The sequence below is a fragment of the Dryobates pubescens genome, chromosome 5, assembly GCF_014839835.1.
Source record: "Dryobates pubescens isolate bDryPub1 chromosome 5, bDryPub1.pri, whole genome shotgun sequence".
NCBI classification, from domain to species: Eukaryota; Metazoa; Chordata; class Aves; order Piciformes; family Picidae; genus Dryobates; species Dryobates pubescens.
In genome coordinates this window covers 36505029-36524957 of record NC_071616.1, presented here as the reverse complement: position 1 = coordinate 36524957, position 19929 = coordinate 36505029, and the positions used below count along the sequence as shown (strand labels likewise).

At 52.0% G+C, this 19929-nt stretch overlaps 1 protein-coding gene across 1 annotated transcript; it reads left to right on the top strand.

Moving 5' to 3' along the window:
- Positions 1 to 1771: 1771 nt before the first annotated feature.
- Positions 1772 to 19726, top strand: JDP2 (Jun dimerization protein 2). The gene is made up of 4 exons (XM_054162224.1): positions 1772 to 1858; positions 13498 to 13721; positions 18464 to 18568; positions 19239 to 19726. The coding sequence occupies exons 2-4, from the start codon at positions 13521 to 13523 to the stop codon at positions 19422 to 19424; spliced, it is 492 nt and encodes a 163-aa protein (XP_054018199.1). The 5' UTR covers positions 1772 to 1858; positions 13498 to 13520; the 3' UTR covers positions 19425 to 19726.
- Positions 19727 to 19929: the final 203 nt, after the last annotated feature.

Below are 19929 nucleotides of genomic sequence, written 5' to 3'. Positions count from 1 at the left end.
AGAAAGTATTCTCCCTCTCTGAAAACAAAAAGATAAAAGAACAATAGCATGAGAAGAATAAGAGTGAGGATATGTGTGCAGTTTTCTGCAGAGCCAGGCTCTTACCTCTTTCTGTAGGACAACTCTGGCAAAGTATATCCTATACTGAACACAGCATTTCTGGCCCCATTTCCTGCTCAGCCCCAGCTCCCCAGATGAATTCTCTTTCTCTTGCTGAGACACAGGTGAAGAGGACAAGGCTGGAAAGTGCAGGTGATGAAAACTTGTGGATGATGAATAGTCGTCAGTGGTGAAAAGAAATTAAACTGGTGAATGTTGAAGAGAAACAATGAGTGACAAGCCAGAAGAAGGAAATCAAGGTAGGATAAATGCTGCCTCTCTCTGGAGCTGAATGGGTGGGAAAGATAGGTCAAAGAGATGGCAGTATCTCTCAGCTCCATGACAGACTCCTCTTGTCTGTAATGATCTGCCCACAGGGCTCAGGGACATGCAAGAGGTCTCAGAGGAATTTGCTGGTTGCGAGTCGCTGCTGTGGTTGATCCTGTTTGGGAGACACCTCATCTCTTTCCCCATTTAGACTGGACATAGGCTCAGGAACAGGGAGCTGGGTAGTGCCACTCAGCTTACTGGTTTTGCATTTTTAATTTCCAAAGAGAAAGGGTCATTTCTGTCCTAAAATCTTTAGGAGTAACAGCCCTAGAGCACGCAGTACCCGTGGCAGGTCTGGCATGGCCTGCAGCTGTGCAGAGCTTGGCTTCCCAGAACAGTTTGGCAGATGCCGGTGGGATAAGGCCAATGTCAGCGAGAAAGAGGAAGGAGACAATTCAAATCCATGCAAATAAGTTATGAGGAAGGCCCTGGTTTGCCATCTGCTCCCCATCTCCACCTGATATGATAGTGCTAGAGAAAGCTATGAGTGTGCCTGTGTCTTGTGCAATGTCCCTCCTAGGATGTCCCAGAAATTATGTTGGCCAGGGAAGCCTTGAACCCCATAGAGCCCCTCTGCTTCTTCCTGGCTCCTGCCCATCCCAGTCAAAGGACTGGAGGAGCTGGAGCTGACAGCCCTTGACTAGTGTGTGGTGGAGACAGCATGATGTGGGGTGTGGATGGGATGAGAAGGAAGTCGCTTCCCACGGGACAGCGCAGTCGTCCTGCAGCCTTCCTTACCACTGTCTTTGCTGCCCACTGTGAAGTGCTGTTGGCGCTGGGGAGCCCTGGTCACTCTCTCTGGTCCTTTGCCTTGTCGTTCCCAGGCGCAGGACTAAGGGAGCCTGGGCTGCCTGGGTCACGGAGTGGAGACCACAGGGAGCGCAAATAGCAGCAGGGCGGGGGGCTGAGGGCGTACCCAGTCAGGAGGTGCGAGATGCCGAGGAGCGGTGGTACGGAGGGGCCAGGGGTGCCACAGGGATGCCAGGGCTGCCGGCTGCCAAGGAACTGGGGTGCTCAGGGGAAACGGGTGAGGAGTCCCGAGGTGCGGGGCTGTCGGCCTGTAGGGGTGGGATGAAGGATGTCGGGGTGCCGGTGCTCCGGCTGATCCCACCCCTGCGCGGCGCTCCCCGCCCCGCGGCCCCGCTCCCCCGCCCTCCCTGACGTGTGGCGCTGGCAGCCCGGCCGGTTCCGCATTCCCGACCCCTCCCCGCAGCCCAGGGGCCGCTATATAACCGGGGCTGATGCAACCCACCCCGCTGCCCGCCACAGCCTGCGGGAGGCGCGCACCGGGGGGCAGCGGCGCGCACCGACATCGGGGCCCGGGGGTCGGGGCAGCAGCGGAGGAGGCGGCGGCGGCGGCGGGACTGAGCCTGCAGCCCGCGCCCGGCCCCTGCGGCCGGGCACCCCGGCAGCCCGGTCCCCCTGCACGGTGGGTGCGGGAGAGAGGAGCGCGGGGCGGGCCGGGATTGCGGCAGGGGGCGGACGGCGGCGCGGGGCTCCGCGGGGGCGGCGGAGGGCGACGGGTGCGCGGAGGAGCATCCCGGTTCCCCGCGGCCGCGGGCAGGGTGCTGTCCTCCGGGCGGGGATGGGTCTGGCCGCGAGCGGCCAGGCGCACTGCGGAGGTATGGAGAGACCCTCCTGGGGGAGGCGGCGGGGGAAATGGCTTGGCAGAACCGCGCAGGCGGCTCGGAGCAGGGCTGCTGCCCCCGCAGCCGGCTCGGCGCGGGGGGTAGGGCTGCCTCTCGGGGCTGCGGGGCCGTCGGCTGCGGGCGGCTGCTCCGCACCGATCCCGCCGCAGGGGCGCGGGTAGCGGCGTCTCCGGGCGCTCCTTACGCCGCTTCACCTGTCGGCCGGTCGGCAGGTGAGGGCCCGGGCGGCCGTCGCTGCCGCCCTGGTGCCGCGGGGCGGGCAGGCGTTGCGGCGAGCCGTGCCTCCGGCCCGCGGGGCCCCGGGAAGGAAAGGGGCCCTAGAGGTGCCCCCACCGCTCAGTCCCAAGTCCGCCTTAGCAGTCAGGCATGGAGTTGAATGGAAGTTGCATTCTTTTGCACGGTCTGCTCCAGGAGGCACTTCTCTTTTTCCATAGGAGGGAAATAGATTTGAGAGCAAATTGGGGGAAAGGGAGAAATACCAAGAGAGTAAGAGCCACGTTATGTTTCCATTTTCCTTTAATGAAGGCCCTGTGGAGGTGTACTTGAAAACACAAGGTCTCCTATGCCTTCAAGGAGGGTGAGAACACTGTGCTGGCTGGTTCCAGGGCCATATGCAGCGTATGGTGGCCAATGAAATGGGGCCTGGCTCGTTCTCTTGCTTGTCTTGGCAGCCTACTCCATGGCTTGTATTACCAGCCCTGGAACACAACCACTGCCAAACTGTGTGTGTGTGCGTGTGTTTGGACTCCGAGAGCTCAGCAGAAACAAATGTTTCTGCAGCTCCGACCAGGGGTTTTAGCTAGTTTTGAGAAAACTTCCATGAAAAAACATTATCTGGAGGCTGTTATCAGAGTTTGCACTGGAAATTTACTGGTGAGTGCTTACAGGGGGACATCTGGGAATGCCAGTTGTTGGAGTTCAGATTCTTAGTATGACTCCTAGTGATTTTAAAGAAGCAAAAACCTGCCTGTCTGGAGGATGAATGGATGGATACAGGAGCTGCTGTCCAAACTGCCCCTGTGTCAAGTAGCAGTTGGTTGTCCCAGGTTCCTGAGGTCTGGGGATCTAGCAAGATCTGTTTGGAGTTGGCATGCAGGTCACTGCTTCTCAGTAAGGCACCTGTGGATGCTTCTCCCTCCTCTTCACAGCTGAACACTGAGCTGTTTCCTTCTTGTGGTTTGCAAAGGTCTCTGTGCTGCAGTTCTTGCCAAGGCAGTGTAGGTACTCCCTCACACCTTTTGCCTCCTCCTGCCCTCTTCATCTGAGCAGTGTGCCCATCTAGGCTGCTCAAGTGCAGGCAGTACTTGAGCATCTGTCTGCTGTGTGATCTCCACTCCTGTCCTGGTGTTTGATACTTCAGTTGCATTGCCTGGGCCAGGTACTTTGCAGCATGCAGTGTCTTGAGTGTGAAGCTGTCGAGAGGCTCTTTTCACTGGAGGATGCTCTTCTCAGTGGACCTGGCCCCAAGAGCGAGGGGCCTGTAGTGCTCATGCAGCAAGGACAGGACACTGCAAACCTGATGCCATCTGTCTCTGGCTGCTTGCATGGATTTTTCAGTCACTTGGACTGTTCAGTCTCAGTCCAAACATTTTAGGCTATTTTAATGTGCAGCCAGGCAGCTTAAGGTCCATATGAGCCTCTCAGCTGAGCAGGGCTGTTGCAAACTAGCCAGAGTTGGTCTTTATATGGATTAGAGGTCCTTGTGGATGATTCTGGCATTCAGGGCATCATTTTGAGGAGTTTGTAGGGGTGGCCTCTCATCTCTGAGGCCATTCTTGTCCCCTGAGGGCAGAGCTCAGTGCTGGAGTAGGGCTGTCCTCTTGAAGATGATTCCAACTTGAAGAAGATTCCAGCCCTGACCACATGTGGTCATGGAAAGTCCTGGGGGATTTCAACAAGTCAGTTGTTAACCTCAGCCTAACTCAGATCAGGATATTCCTTTCTTCTTAAATCCTTTGAGCTGCTTCAGGCAGAGAGAGAGTAGCTGTTACCTTCCTGCTCTGCACTGCCGTCCAGTGGGTGGTGTAGCATTATTAAATATCTGCCACAAGTAATTGACTGCCTTCTCTAATAATAATGCTGTAATAATTAATTGCTTTTTTTTTTGCAGTTCTTTCAACTAGTTATGGCAATAGAGGAGCCTTGCTGTGCCAGATGCTGTACAAAACATCACTGTCACAGGTTTCTTACAAGTCAGTCACTGCATTGCAGTGATGGGGGCAGTGTGATGCTGAACTAGAGCTTTTTCCTACCCTGTGAAGGTATGGAGGAAAATGCTCAGGAACGCAAAGGTTGTGAGCTGACTGCTTTGCTAAAGGCAATGAGGAGGGTTATTTGTGAAGCTGAGGACTAGAGGACCAGTATCTCCCCTCATAATAGGGATAAGGAGTAAAAGCATCAGACAGGTCCTGATGGTGGTATTTGGCTGGGTGAGGAGGGCTGCAAAACTGCACTTCTGCTGAGGAGAGCTCTAGGCTGCCCCATGGGTACAGTGTGGGGAGCTGTGTGCCACTCTGCTGGAGAAGATGAAGGGGGCAGGAAGGATCTCTGCATTCCTCTTTTCAGGAAGTTTTCCATAGCCTTCTACCAGTGATGACTGGTAGAATCTGGGAGTTTAGGATGTGACATTACATGTGTGGCTGTTCACAAACCCTGCAGCTCTTCTCTGACAACATGGGTGTGCCATGGGGAGGAAGTGAACACCAAGGGCAGCAGCTGGTGGTGTCTGTGGGAAGGGAAGAGATGCTTCTTTGGCCCTGCAGACCCAGGTCCTGGTTGAAGGAGCTCCTTTTCCCTCATAGGATGAAAGTGGTATGGAGGTAGTGAGGTACTACAGTGTCTAGCATACTGAGGTGGCATGCAGCAGCTCTGTGCACTTGGTAAGCTGTGCTGTGATTGTGCCTTAAGCTGGCCTTTGAATAAAGGGGAATCTTCCCTGAAGCCATAAAACACCAAGTAATGTTAGATCCTTGGTGAAGAGAGGGCATGCACAGTTTTATCCCAGTAAGTGCCACTTCAGCTCTTCAGTACACTACAGGTGGTGGGTTCCTTGGCATCAAGAAGTTCACCAGATGATGAATGAATGAATGAAAGCACAGTGGCTGTTGTTAAAGTCCATGATTGCCAGCACTACTGCATGGGTATCTGAAAAAGTCTGCTTGTAACCAAAGGGCTTGGCTGCTGCTGTGTTCTGATGGAGGCAAATACCTTTACTACTGATCAGTACCTTGGTACTGGCATGGCAAATTGCTGCTTTTACTGATGCAGACCAGAAGAAACTAAATAGGAGATGGTGCTGATGGTACTACTCAAAACTAGATGCATCTGAGCAGTTGCATGCAAATGGGAGAGTGTTGCATCTTAGACAACAGAAAAGCACAGTAACTGCATGGCTAGGTGCTTGTGGCCCTGGGAATGTGGGTAAGTGGCTTTCTGCCTTCAACTTCATTGTGCTTAGCTTGGGGCTGGGGGCTGAACCTTGAAGTGGAAGAAGAGCTGTAGGTTCTAGCAACCCTCAGTATGCTGCAGTCTCCCCAGCCAGAAGAGTCCAGATGGAAAAAAGCAAGTGGCTCTGTACTTCAGAGGAGTGATAGCCAACTGCCCTGTCTTTGTTTAGGAAGTTACATTCTTGGGGCATGAGAAGCTGGGCACGTCAGGAAAGGGCTTTTGTATAAATCATCCTTCTGCCAGCAGAAGGAACTAGAAAGGTACAATGTATGACACACAGGCTGAGCCAACTTGATAGCTAGGAGCTAAAAAAGACAGAAGTAATGAATTTCTCATGGATAGTAGCACTAGTTCTGATCTCCACAGCAAAGTGATTGTCTGTTGGCCAGAAGCAGATGAAAGGCCAGTTGCTATGACTTAGGTGCTCTGCAGCAGTACATACAAATGGCAGTGATATGTTAAGTGCTAACACGCTGCAGAGATCAAAGATTGCTCGTATGGTGGCTTGCAGACTTTGGCAGTGCTTGGATGCATGGCAGCTGGCAAGTAATGGCAGGCACCCAGGCTCAGCCCGGAGTGAGAGCAACAGGCAAGCACAGTTTTGGTTCTGTAGGCAGCATGGAGAAGGGCTGGTAGGACAGACTTTGTCTTAACACAGGGCTTAACGTGGGCAAAAGAGAGGCATGTTGATATTTACAGAGTGTCAGAATCTGCTGGCTGGCAGTATTAGGTGCTAGACTGGCTCTCTGAGCTTGGAAGGATACTTGGATCAACTATTGCAGATGCCAGAGCGTCTAGAAGAGCTGGTGTCGGAAGAAACCGTGATTTGTAGACAGCAACATTAGAAGAAAGGCTGCAAACAGCCCTTGCTCTCACCAAGGAAACTGACAGCTGAGATAAGACAGTAATGGCAATTTAATTTGAAGTGTGGCTGTTGGAGCCTGCTTTGAGGTTGTCGTGGTCCTCTCTGCGTGATGATGCTGTTGACACAGACACAGTGACTGCATTTGGCTTAAAGAAGCAGACAGGACCTCTGGCTACGCGAGGATGTGTCGGATGGTCACGGGGGAGCAGTGCATGCAAACTAAGGTATTGTCTGCATAGGGAAACTAAGAATGATTTCAACACAGGCAGGCATTCCTGTGCCAGTTTTGTCTGTGGGTAAGAATAGCACTGAAGAGGTGGCAGGAGTGGCGTAAATAGAGGCTGGCAACTGGAGTACAAGCCCCCAGGGACAGTGGGTCACGTGGATTATGCCTACGCATGTTAGACTTGTGCTGCAACTGCTGTGCAAACATCTCCTTCCAAAAAAAAAACCCCAAACCAAACAAAAGCCAACAACCAAACCAAAAAACCCTCAAGAACCCAACCAAAAAACAACCCCCAAACAACCAGCCAAAGAATGCCTAGAAAAAGCAGCAGCAGCAGAATCAGTGTGGGAATAAAAATAAAGCAGCCCCTCACCCCTCAAAAATGCTAACCCCAAGGGAATGAGGACAAGAACTGCAGGAGGGTACGCAGGGACAGTGCCACCAGGAAAGCTGAGCAACTGTATAGGACAGTAACAACTTGGCAAAGCTTCTTCCTACTTGGTTGTGGACTCCAGAAGACAACAGACCCTGACAGTAGGAGGGGGTCTTGCATCAAGAGAAGTGTGGCCAGCAGGTCAAGGGAGGTGATTCTCCCCCTCTACTCAGCTCTGGTGAGACCCCACCTGGAGTACTGTGTCCAGTTCTGGAGCCCCTGTTACAAGAGGGATATGGAGGTGCTGGAACGTGTCCAGAGAAGGGCCACGAGGATGATCAGAGGGCTGGAGCACCTCTCCTATGAGGACAGACTGAAGGAGTTGGGGCTGTTCAGTCTGGAGAAGAGAAGGCTCTGAGGTGACCTAATTGTGGCCTTGCAGTATCTGAAGGGGGCCTACAAGAAGGCTGGGGAGGGACTTCTCAGGATATCAGGTAGCGATAGGACTAGGGGGAATGGAATGAAGCTAGAGGTGGGGAGATTCAGGCTGGAGGTGAGGAGGAAGTTCTTCATCATGAGAGTGGTGAAGCCCTGGAATGGGTTGTCCAGGGAGGTGGTTGAGGCCCTATCCCTGGAGGTGTTTAAGCCCAGGCTGGATGAGGCTCTGGCCAGCCTGATCTAGTGTGGGGTATCCCTGCCCATGGCTGGGGGCTTGGAACTAGATGATCCTTGTGGTCCCTTCCAACCCTGACTGACACTATGATAAAAAGACAAATGTGTAGTGAGGTGTTGATTTTAAGAAATACTAAATCAACCAGTGTCACAGACTGGTAGTCATAAGGACATCACTGGGGGTCAAAGCACAGGAATGTCACTCCTGGGAAAGGTGCAGCAAGACCAAGGTGAGCAAAGGAAGCTGTGCCGTTCTTGGCTGCTTGGGCATGAAACTGCTGATAAAATAATTGAGTTTGACCTGAGCTTGACTGAGACCACAACAAGAACAGTGCCAAGGCAAGGATGCAAAACCGACTGCAATAATTAGGAGGGTTTACAGCCATTTCAGCAAGAGGTCAAGCCTTATGTTACAGCAGTTTAATCACAATAGTGTAGAGGCAATGCTAAGGGCATGCAAACTGAATTTGGAGCCATGAAATCACATGTTGACCAGATTTTTGCTGCAGGAATAGTCACTGAAGGGAGCAGTGAATGACACAAGCTGTTGATTGCTGAACTGAACTTTAAAGAAAGCCTTCTCTGTCTCCTAATTGACTCTGGAGCATCTTGATGTCGTGGCATGAAATGATGAATAGCATCAGTGCAGGAGGCACAGCTACAGTGAATGTAAACTGGAGCAGCTGGCGTCGTGCAGATCCCAGCGTCAGATGTATGACTGCACATTCTCTTTCCCTTTGCTGCTTTGCTGTTGGCTTCATTGAGTGGAAAAGCAAAACAGATACAATGCAGGGATTGTGTGGTTCAGCCATAGGACAGCAAAAAGCTAGGTTTTACTGAAGACATGTTTCCTAGCTCATGTAAGGAGACACTGAAAGACTGCCTGACACTGAGGAAAAAAGATAGTGTTAATAACCAGTTCTGAAAAGAGGGGGGGGGAATCTCCTAAGATTCCCAGCTAAAGCACTGTGTTAGAAGGTGAAGGGATACAGGGGTGAGTTGGTTCATGTGCCTTAAAAATAACAAACACTGGGAGGGAATATCCAGAAAGGAATTAGGAATTGGCAGGGCACCAGTCACATTCACCCCATCCAGCAAGAAATGGCTGTTGAAAAAGTGCAACTTAAAGGTCACATTCAGATCTTGGACTTCAAAGTTATTTCTGCCCTACCATGCAAACTTGGTAGAAGTATGCTTGAGCTATATCCAGGCATGTCAGTGTCTTCCAGGGTAATGGCCTTGGGAAGAAGACCAAAATGTTGAATAGAATTGCATGCCTTGGCTTTTTGACACGATTAAAGTACAACTTCTTACCTCTAGCCTTAACCAGAAAAATCAGTTTCAAGTATCTGGAACTTAGGGTGAAAGGAAAGTCTCTCCTGCAGGAGCAAGAGGCAAAAGGAAATGAACAGGAGAATCCCTTCAGTCAGGAAGAGTGACAATGTCTGGGCCCGAGGGCCACTCCGGGCTAGGTGGGATGATCTGTCACTGCATCCCTGCTCTGCTGAGAAGGATGGCATCGCTCCTCATTCCCTACTTTCTGTTGCTATAGCCCTGCTGGAATTGGCTTTATATTCCTCTTCAGGGTCCAAACTCAGCTTGACAACTTGGCAATTCTCAATGTGCTCCTGAGCTTTCTGACCCCTGAGCAAGATCTTGCTTGTAGAAGTCGTTTTCTCCCTTCCCACCTAGTTTGCAGCTCATCTTAATGTGCAGGCTCATTTGCTTCCAGATACCTCCTGGTGCTTTGGTTTTAACACTTCAGATTTAATTTACACTGATGCAAGTGTGATGTAGGCTTTAGCAGTGCGGTCCCTGGATCTGGGATAAGTTTCTAGAGCATGTTGGGTATTGGGCCAGCTCCTCCATTCTGTCCTGTGCCTGATGTCACACTGGTATGGAGGCTGCTTCAAGACACATTACTGCTTTGAGCTGGTAGCTTAGAAGGAAAAGGTGGACCAGAGAAGACACGATGTTTCTTCAGATCCTTAGCCAGTTCTCCCCTAGCTTCAGGAGTTCAGGGTATGCTTGGTGGATGGGTAGTCCCACAGTCTGGGAAACAGGTTTCTCCTCTCTCCTTCTTTCATAACTTGCAGTGACCCTGAATGTGATCTAGCTGTCCATCCCAGTGCCTGGATGCTGTCAGCTGCATTTTATGATGGAAGATAACAAATTAAAATGAAGTCCCCTAAATCTGAAATGGCTTTAGGCATCTCCTGCTGGGCTCAAGTGTAGTTCCCAGCATGAGGCCTGTGAAAAGATGGGTCAAGACCTCAGGGCAACATGTGCCACAGCAGCTCACATGCAGTATTTGTAGGAGGGAGACTTCAAGAGAGTGTTCATGTACTTTTAAATTGTTTTTACTTAAGCTCAAACTATTCAAGCTGGGGATGGGCATCCATGGGATTGTTGGTGACTGGATGTGCAGCAGATGGCCCGAGGTGCACTGCTGACAGGCTTGTTCCCCAGTGCCACAACATGTCATCTTACTGGCACTGGCTGGGAACTCTACCCCAGAGTGGCAGGCTGAATTTAACTGCACACAGCTGAGTCCTGTGGCAGTATGTCCTGGGAAAGGGCTCTGTAGTCACCGTCCCTTCACCATGCCACCCTACTGACCCACTGCTTTCTTGCTGAAGGGGGACAGTCTCTGAGGAAGGTGGTAGGGATTTAGGCACTGAAGCTTAGGGTGGGATGTTGCCCAGTTTCTGGAGGAATCATAGAATTGTTAGGCTTGGAAGGGACCTCAAGGATCATCCAGTTCCAACCCCCCTGCCATGGGCAGGGACACCTCACACTAGATCAGGTTGCTCAGAGCCACATCCAGCCTGGCCTTAAAATCCTCCAGGGATGAGGCTTCCACCACCTCCCTGGGCAACCTGTTCTAGTGTCTCACCACCCTCACAGTGAAGAACTTCTTCCTAACATCCAATCTGAATCTACCCATTTCTATTTTTTTCCCAACCTGACACCCTAAAAAGTCCCTCCCCAGCTTTCTTGTAGGCCCCCTTCAGATACTGGAAGGCCACAACAAGGTCTCCTCAGAGCTGTCTCTTCTCTAGACTGAATAGCCCCAACTCTCTCAGCCTGTCCTCATAGGAGAGGAGCTCCAACCCTCTGATCATCCTCGTGGCTCTTCTCTGGATGCACTCCAGCATGAAGCATCTTAGCCACATGTAGGCCTGAACAGAAGGGAAGGGAGGTAGCATGCAGCTTCAGAACTCTGCTACAAGATGGCATATCCTGGCACTGTACAAGGCAGGCACTGCAGATGTGGAATTACAGTCTGGTTTAGGTCCTTGCAATCTCAGCAAGTTGACATGTAGTTTTGTCTGAGGTCAGAGGTCATTACTAAGTGTTAATCTTTCTCTTCTGTCACCAAATGGGCAGGAGTCTATTTCCTGAGGTAGTATCACCTGAGCACCAGCCTGCACTCTCCCTTCTGGTCTCTCTTCCTGAAGGATGACTGGAGCAGAGGGTCTGATCCAAGTCACCACCTCTTTATGGTCACAGTCTTGTTGCATTTGCTTTCCACACTTTCTCAAGTCCCACTGGTCACTGCTGGGGTCTGGCAAACTCTGCCAGGGGTGACCTTGTGTGGACACCTGGGTCTCCAGTGGCACCTTGGAGTGTATGACAGCTCACAGCACATTGCAGCTTGTAGGCACTCTCTGATGTAAATCTTCTGGCACACTGAAGTGGTTTGAATGGCACCTGTGCTGGGGTCTGTGGAGCATGCATTAGCCTCACTATCCTTGACTAACCTGTATGATTGGTTTTTCCTTCCCTTTCTGCTGACCATCTCCTGTTCCTTCACATTAACAAATACACCAAATAGTCTCCTGGGTAAAGAGATGTGCCAGTACCAAGAAATCATTAACTTTTCTACTTATCATGATTAACCCTGTTCATCCTGTTCCCACTGACCCTGTTTGAGGAGGAGGGTTGGACCAGGTGACCTCCAGAGGTCCCTCCCCACCTCAACTGTTCTGTGGCTCTGTGATCCAACAGTCCTAGCTCATGTGCAGCTTTACTCAAGTTTTCAGCCTGGTGCTGACATGGATTTACATCCCAGGATGGCACACGCTGAGCAACTGTGGGAGCTGACTTGACAGTGTGTGCCTCTGCTTAGCACAGCAGTGCTGCCTGGTCCAAAAGTCTGCTTTGCCTGTTACCTGTTCTCTCAGCAGCTGAGTGGAGGATTTGGAAAGGGCAGGGCCAGTGCATGTTAACCCTTACATAATGCACCTCCTTGCTCTGGCAGTCAGTGCTATCAGAGCTTCCAGGAGATTGTGACTGATGGTCTTTTGTGAAGCCATCTTCCATGAATTTACCCAACTGCTTGTTGAATCCTGACTTTTGCCTGGCTGTAGTTGTTGTGGGAAGCTGCTCAGTGAGATTTTTGGGTCCACTGCATTAGTCCCTTTCCTCCGCCCCCCCCCCGCCCCCCCCCCCCCCCTTCTTTTTTCCCTCCTGACATTGCTTGTCCCTCACCCTGCTGCACAGGTGCCTCTGAGGGCAGGAGCAAGATGGGGGGTGGATTTCTGAAGGCTCCTGGTGTGTGCTGAGACTGGTCTGGCTCAGAGCAAGTAGAAGTGTGCATGAGCATTAGGACGTGTGGTTGAGTTGAATGGAGGGAAAAAAACCTGCTGCTGTGTGGACAGAAGTTAACTCTGCATGTTGTAACTGGGTCACTTGTGAGTGTCACAGGGCAGTTAGGGGTGTACATGCATTTAGCCAATGACCACCTTTGCTTTTTGGCTAATATGACTGCTGGGGGTTTCCCATTTTGAGGTACAATTTTATTTCTTTAGCTGCTTGCTCTTCACATGTCCTGGTAGGTCTTTCTTCTGCCTGTAAGTGACTTGCCAAAGTTTGCCTCGGTCCTGTTCTCATTTGTACTGCTTTTTTTTTTTCCTCTTTCCTAATATAGGAAGCTTTTTGCACCTTGCTCCATTTCCCCTCCTCTCCAGCTATTGTTTCCTCGTATCTCTGCTGGGAGATGTTTGTTCAGTGGCAGGTTTTTCTGTCACGGTTTTATCCCTTGTCCCCTGTGCCATGTTCCAGCCTTGAGCAGCTAGTGGAGTCTGCCCAGAGGAAATCCAGCCTGAGGCATGTTATGGCCCTCTTTGTGCCATTTTCTTCTTGTCCTAATAGCCTGTACATTAATCAAAACTCAGTTAAGACCAAACCTTGATCTTCTGCACTTGAAAGAAAGGTGTGCCGCAACCAACAGTTCACTGGGCCGCATCACTTTTACACAGCCAGCTCCTCTTCCTCTGGTGCTTTGCCTCTCGGATTTCTTCTCTTCCTAATAGACACACCTAGCAGGATTCATATGTTTTGGGTTCTGTCACCCAGGTTTTGCTTACTCCTTTTCCAATGTTTATAAATATGTGAAGCTTGAGTCCCAAGAGGATGGAGCCAGGCTCTTCTTGGTGGTGCCCAGTGACAGGACAAGGGGCAGTGGGTGGAAGTTGAGCCATAGGAAGTTTCACATGAATAGGAGGAAAAAATTTTTCACTGTGAGGGTGACAGAGCACTGGAACAGGCTGCCCAGGGAGGTTGTGGAGTCTCCCTCTCTGGAGATATAAAAACTCCTCTGGATGCCTTCCTGTGTGATCTGGTGTAGGTGATCCTGCTCTGGACTGGATGATCTTGCAAGGTGCTTTCCAGCCCCTGAAACTGTATGATTCTGTGATCCCTGAGGAAGAGCAACTGCTCTCCCTGGGTTGTGCCCTGGTAGGCGATGGGACTGTGGAATACACTCAGCTTGTGCCATGTCGTGACCCCCCGCAGCTGGGTTGTAATGGGCCGTGTCTCACTCTCCCTCCAGCCTTCGAAGCTGTTTCCCCTGCTATGATGCCAGGGCAGATCCCTGACCCGTCTCTGACGGCTGGTGCGCTGCCCGGGCTGGGCCCTCTGACGGGACTGCCTGGCACAGCCCTGACGGCTGAGGAGCTGAAGTACGCCGACATCCGCAACATCGGGGCCATGATCTCGCCGCTCCACTTCCTGGAGGTGAAGCTTGGGAAGAGACCCCAGCCTGTGAAAAGTGAGGTGAGTCTCAGAGGCTGCCGGTTGCAGATGGCCCTGCGGGGCCGTTGCTTGCACCTGCCTGGGTTTCTCTCCTGCCTGGGTTTGGGTTTCCTGCCGGAGTGGGCAGCAGCGTGTTTTACCTCATGCTGCCTGTGTGTTGGCAGCTGCTCTACCAGCTGCCTCTTCCCTCTGCCTGAATTTCTGTCCCTGTGGCATGGCCTGCAAGTGATGGCCTCACTGTCCCAGACCTGACCAGTCCTGTGCAGCTGTTGGCAGCCAGTTCAACTCAAAGCCTGCCTGTGGAGCGGGGTCTGGCACAGCCGGTGTGTCCCTAGGTTGGGGCACGTGCCCAGAGGAGAAGCCTGTCAGAGGCTTTGTGCAATGCTTTCATCCTGTCTCGGCTGCAAGCGAGCCCTTGGTGCTGCTGCCACCGATGTCGCCAAGGCGTGTGGGTGAGTGGTGCTGAGTGGCAGCAGTGGCTTGGCTTGTTCCACAGGCACTGCCAGCTGGGTATGCCTCTCTCCCACTGCTTGGGGAGGGGCCCCTGGCTTCACCTCAAGGGGGATGGGGGAAGGTGGGCATCTTCTGCTCAGTACTGTGCTCCAGCATGTCAAAACCAGGCTGCAGGGACTTGGGAGACACTCTCATGGCATTTTCCTTGTGTGGTTGTCACATATTGGTTGTCCAGCCTGACTCCTTGACCCTTGCTTATCCCATGATTAGCCAAGAAGCTGCCCATGCATAATTTTGCAATGCAGGCTGCAGCTGCTTTCCTCCTGCAGGGCTCTGGAGCCTGGGACCCCGATCTTCTTCTCACAGGGCTCCCCTGGAGATTGGCTGCTGAAACATGCTATGGGATGATAGAGAGTGATATTCTCCCCTGTGCCTCCAAGTTGAGTCCTTACCCCCAGCACCAGGGCCATGTCACCAAGACTGAGAGGGGATTTAATAGATGTCTATAAATATCTGAGGGCTGGGTGTCAAGAGGGAGGGGACAGGCTCTGCTCACTTGCACCCTGGGATAGGACAAGGGGTAATGGATATGAACTACAGCACAGGAGGTTCCACCTCAACATGAGGAGGAACTTCTTCACTGTGAGGGTCACAGAGCATTGAACAGGCTGCCCAGAGAGGTTGTGGAGTCTCCTTCTCTGGAGAGTTTCAAGACCTATCTGGATGTGTTCCTGTGCAACCTGTGCTAGATTCTATGGTCCTGCTCTGGCAGGGGGGTTGGACTCGATGATCTTTGGAGGTCCCTCCCAACCCCTAACATCCTATGATCCTATGACCTTTTTGAACCGAAATCAAGCAGAATCAGAGAGAATGAAACCTGCTTTCTTGAAGTTACAGGGGCTGTGGTCAAGCAGCAGAGTTCAAGCTGCTGCTGTCTGTGCTCAGCCACCCTCCTTGAACATCTATGTCTCATCAAAAGGACATGGCCCTTTGCTAGGCCCTGTGTAGGGTGGAAGGGAAGATGAAGGGCACAGGGTCAGGTCACTTATTCTTTTATTCTCAGTGAATGAAGTAACAGGGTGTGAAAATGTGTCAGGCAACTCCCAGGGGTATGTGGGGCTTGTGCAGTGGCTGTTTCCTCTTCCAGTTTGTGTTACAAACCAAGATGAACTTTGCAGGAAAGTTTGGGGTGTGTCTTGAACTTCAGACTTGTGACCATGTGTCCCCTCTCTGCACTCTCCTAATAATCCTTGAACTAAAAGGCCAAGGAGCTGTCTAAGGGGTAGATGAGTGGTTGGTAAATGTGTGGAGGGGAATGATGGTTATCCTGATCATAGAATCATGGAATGCTTTGGGTTGAAATGGACCCCTCCCCAGTGAGCAAGGACATCTTTAACAAGGCGTTAACTAGAACTGATACCTGTCTCCTTGTAAAGGAGCTGCCTGTGCCTTTGCTGTGAGGTATCCTGGTCCTGCCAGGAGGAAGAGACAGCACAGCATGGAGTAGGAGCCTTCTTGGTCATTTCTGCTGATGCCTGCCATGTCTGAGTTAGGTAGGTGTAGTGCCAGCTGGCCGTTTCTAACTGCACTTGGGGCTGTCAGTGCTGTTCGCATCCTAGTTCTCAGGAATGTGGTGCACGATGCCCCGTGGCACTGCCAGGACAAAGGAAGGGTGGCAGCCTGGCATTATGGAGGTTTCTGCATAGCTTGTGCTGAGTTTGCTTAATATTTTATCCACAGCTGAAATGGCACCTTTGGTACAATGCTTTGGAAGTAAGGTAGAGAAGATGCAGAAGTTATTAGTGCCTTAAAGCTGGGGTGTGATCTCTAAAGCATGTGACATGCTGGGTGTGCAGCTCACTTAAGGTGCCCCTTTCACCTTAACTCCATGGAATCAATGTTTCATCCTGCCCTTGTACAGCAAGATAAGATGTTTTAAGTAGTGAGCTTTGGACTTGGTAAATGTTAGCAGTGTGCACAGTTTGCCATGGATGATGGCACTTTCAGCTTTTGTTTCCTGCAGGTATCACCAGGGTAATCTGGGTGGCCCCTGCCCCCAACATGAGTTTGTGGCCTTGGCATTGGGAATCTCTGTGGGTTTGGTTTTTTTTCCCTTTTAAGGTGACTAAGCTTTGTTGCTACAGCAACAAAGCTGTTCAGATGATGTGTGCTCCAAGAGGCTCATTTCCCACAGTGTTCTCCTGGAGAAACTGGCTGCTCATGGCTTGGATGGATGTACTGGCTGGCTGAAAAATTGCCAGAATGGCTGGGCCCAGAGAATGTGGTGAATGGAGCTGAATCCAGTAGGCAGCTGATCACAAGTGGTGTTCCTCCTGGCTCAGTCTCGAGGCCTATTCTCTTTAATATCTTTATCAATAGTTTGGACAAAGGGGTTGAGGGCACCCTCAGAGAAGCTGGCAGATGACACCAAGATGGGCATGCATGTTGATCTGCTTGAAGGTAGGAAGGCTTTACAGAGGGACCTGGACAGGCTGGATCAATGGACTGAGACCAATGGTATGAGGTTCAACAAGGCCAAGTGCCAGGTCCTGCACTTGGTTCATAACAACCCCATACAACAATACAGACTTGGGGGAGAGTGGCTGGAATAAAAGGACCTGGGGATATTGGTTGGCAGCTGTCTGAACAAGAGCCAGCAGTGTTCCAGGTGGCCAAGAAGGCCTACAGCATCCTGGTTTGTATCAGAAATAGTGTGCCCAGAAGGACCAGGGAACTGATTGTACTTAGCAGTGGTGAGGCCACACCTTGAATACTGCATTCAGTTTGGGGCTTCTCACTGCAGGAAAGACACTGAGGTGCTGTAGCATGTCCAAAGAAGGGCAGCAAGGATCAGAAGGGTCGAGAGCACAAATCTTCTGAGGAGTGGCTGAGGGTTATTTATCCTGGAGAAAATGAAGCTCAGGAGAGATCTTATCCCCTCTACAACTACCTGAAAGGAGGTTGTAGTGAGGTCTTGGTCAGTCTGTTCTCCCAAGTAACAAATGGTAGGACAAGAGCCTCAAGTTGTGCCAGAGGAGGTTGGGGATGCATATTAGGAAAAAATTCCTCATAGGAAGGGTTGTAAAGTACTGGACAGACTGCCTGGGGGAGTGGTGGAGCCATCATCCCTGGAGATGCTTAAAGATGCGTAGATGTGGTGCTTAGACACATGGTCTAGTGTTGGCCTAGCAGTGTTGGGTTCATGGTTAGGCTTGATGATCTTAAAGGTCTCTTCCAACCAAAACAATTGTATGATTCTGTGTGTCCTTCAATCAGACAGCCTTGGGGAGGTGAAAAGGGAAGGATGTGGCTGACTTCTCAGGCTGGAGCTACCCTTAGAGAAGGTGCAGATAGGGTGTGGAAGTGCTCATAAAGCAAATAGTGCTGCCACTGCCTTTGAAAACACTCGTGCTGTCAGGTATCAGCTATAGGGATGAGGCAGGTCAGCCTGACATGTCAAGTTCTGGAGGCCCAGGCCAAATGTGGATGAAGACACCAGGGACCTCCTCTGACTGTGCTGCAAAGGGTAACCTGGATGCTGACTTTGCAGAGCTTTCAGCACTCTGATTTTCCTTGAAGGAGCTGATTTGGCTTCTCAGATGCAAGCACGACACGTGCTATGTACACAGGCTTTGTAGTAAATATCCCTAAATATTTTGATTATGGGTTTCCAGCCCTTAAGGCTTATTGGCCTGGCCAGTGTGGTTTGTGTCAGATAGCACAGAGTAACTGAGTCAGTGTGAACAGTGCAGGCACTGCTGTGTCCTGCTTCTTCACAGGGGATGCAAGAGCTGTCCTAGCCTTACCGTGGTGGCCCTGTGACTCAGCCAGCACTTGAAGCTGCAGCAGACAGTCCTATGTCTGCTATCCCCCCCTGGAAGGAGGAGAACAGCCAGGCTCAGTCTGGGGATCTTTTGGGTTTCTCTCTTTGGCTGTGTGTGATGCTTTGAATGACTGTGCTCAAAGAGCTGTTACTGTAGGTGTCTGTGTGATAAACTGTGCCCATCTTTGCAGGATGGATCTCTTATTCCCCTTGTCTCTGCCCTGAGGGAGGGACCAGCCCTACAAAGAGTTGTCTGTCCCCTGCCAAACAGCTCTCCATCTATGGGTACTCCATCCTCATGTCCCTACAGAGTGGAATTAGAAGCTGTGGCAGCAGTGCACCTGCTATCTAGTGAGGATTAGACCTTGTTGCTGGTGGGTACAGGCATGGGTATCTGCCACCACTGGGTCTGCCAGGTGCTCACCCTTGCTTCCTGCTCTGCCCCACACCTGCTGGCTCTGACCTGGGGTTCTTCATCTTGTTGCAGCTGGATGAAGAAGAGGAGAGGAGGAAAAGGCGCCGTGAGAAGAACAAAGTAGCAGCAGCACGATGTCGTAACAAGAAAAAGGAGAGGACGGAGTTCCTGCAGCGGGTGAGTGCCTGACCATCCCAGGGCACAGCAGAGACCTTGGCAGAGGCATCTCCCTAGGAAGGTGCCCCAGCCTACCAGGGATGGAGAGGGCTGGGGGCGAGTTCTAGGTTAAGGGTAGGGTAGTATCCCTGCCTCAGCACTGAAGCAGGAGTGCCCATGGGAGTGTGGAACAGGACAGCGGCCTACTGTGTGCTGGCCCCTTGCCCACGTTCCTGAAGGTTTCCCCGTTCAGAGGCCAGATACCTTCTCACCCATCACCCCAAGGCAGCAAAACTCACACAGCACCTTGCTGCTCTTCTACAAGGGGCAGTGGGACATGGACAAATAACACAGTATGGGACAGGGAGACATTTTACAAGGACAAACCCTACAGATGGGAGGTGAAAACTGAAAACTGAACCATGGAAAGCAGCCAGGCAGGGGGTTTGCTGTGGTGCAGCAGAGACCTGTCCTAGGAGGTGTCTGTGTATTTTCTTGCGGTGGCACTAAGTAGCTCAAGGCAGCAGGGCTGGGGCTGAGCTGGTGCCTCTGCAGGTCTTCAGGCTGCTCCTGTGCTGCAGGGGCTGGGGGGCAGGCACTCAGCAGGGAGAGCTTCTTGGCAAGATGGCTTCTCTTCAAATGATGTCCTGTTGGAGTAAAGTCACCCGTGGCTGTGTTTCTGTCCTGCTAGGAGTCCGAGCGCCTAGAGCTCATGAACGCCGAGCTGAAGGCCCAGATAGAAGAGCTGAAACAGGAGAGGCAGCAGCTGATCCTGATGCTGAACCGGCACCGTCCCACATGCATCGTGCGGACAGACAGCGTCAAGACGCCCGAGAGCGAAGCCAACCCGCTGCTGGAGCAGCTAGAGAAGAAGTGAAGGTGGCACAGGGCCAGGAGGAGGAGACAGTGGCGCAGGGTCTTCCAGGGTCTCTGATGTATGTACTGTATGAAGAACCGTGCAGCCAGGACCCAGTGGGCTTCCTTGGAAACTATGGACCAAACAACTGTTGGGACAGAGAAGATCGGGAACCTGTCCACCGTGTACTCTTGAGGCTGAACCTGGAGCAGAGCTAGCGGTGCCGGTGAGGGCAGCCTCCCTACGATACCTCATCACGGCCCTTCAGCCTGCTCGTGGCCCCGGGCACCCGCCACGCCGCGGCGCATCCCGCAAGCACCGCGTGCCCTGCGCAGCGCAGGGGCTGCGGGCGCCGCTCGGCGTCCCGCCCAGAGGCTGCCACCGCTCCTGGCCCACACCCTGGAGGGAAACCCACAGCCCAGAACCGCAGACACTTGACGCAGCCCCGCCTGGTGGGCAGGGCCTGTCGGGGCTTGGTGGCGCAGGCGCCCCCCACAAGCACACTCTCAGTATGATGTTTACAGCC

Excerpts from the sequence above, each read along its gene's own strand:
- JDP2 (XM_054162224.1), top strand. The coding sequence starts at position 13,521 with ATGATGCCAGGGCAGATCCCTGACCCGTCTCTGACGGCTGGTGCGCTG. Across the intron at positions 13,722-18,463 it reads CCCAGCCTGTGAAAAGTGAG|CTGGATGAAGAAGAGGAGAG; the intron begins GTGAGTCTCAGA and ends ATCTTGTTGCAG. Across the intron at positions 18,569-19,238 it reads GGACGGAGTTCCTGCAGCGG|GAGTCCGAGCGCCTAGAGCT; the intron begins GTGAGTGCCTGA and ends CTGTCCTGCTAG.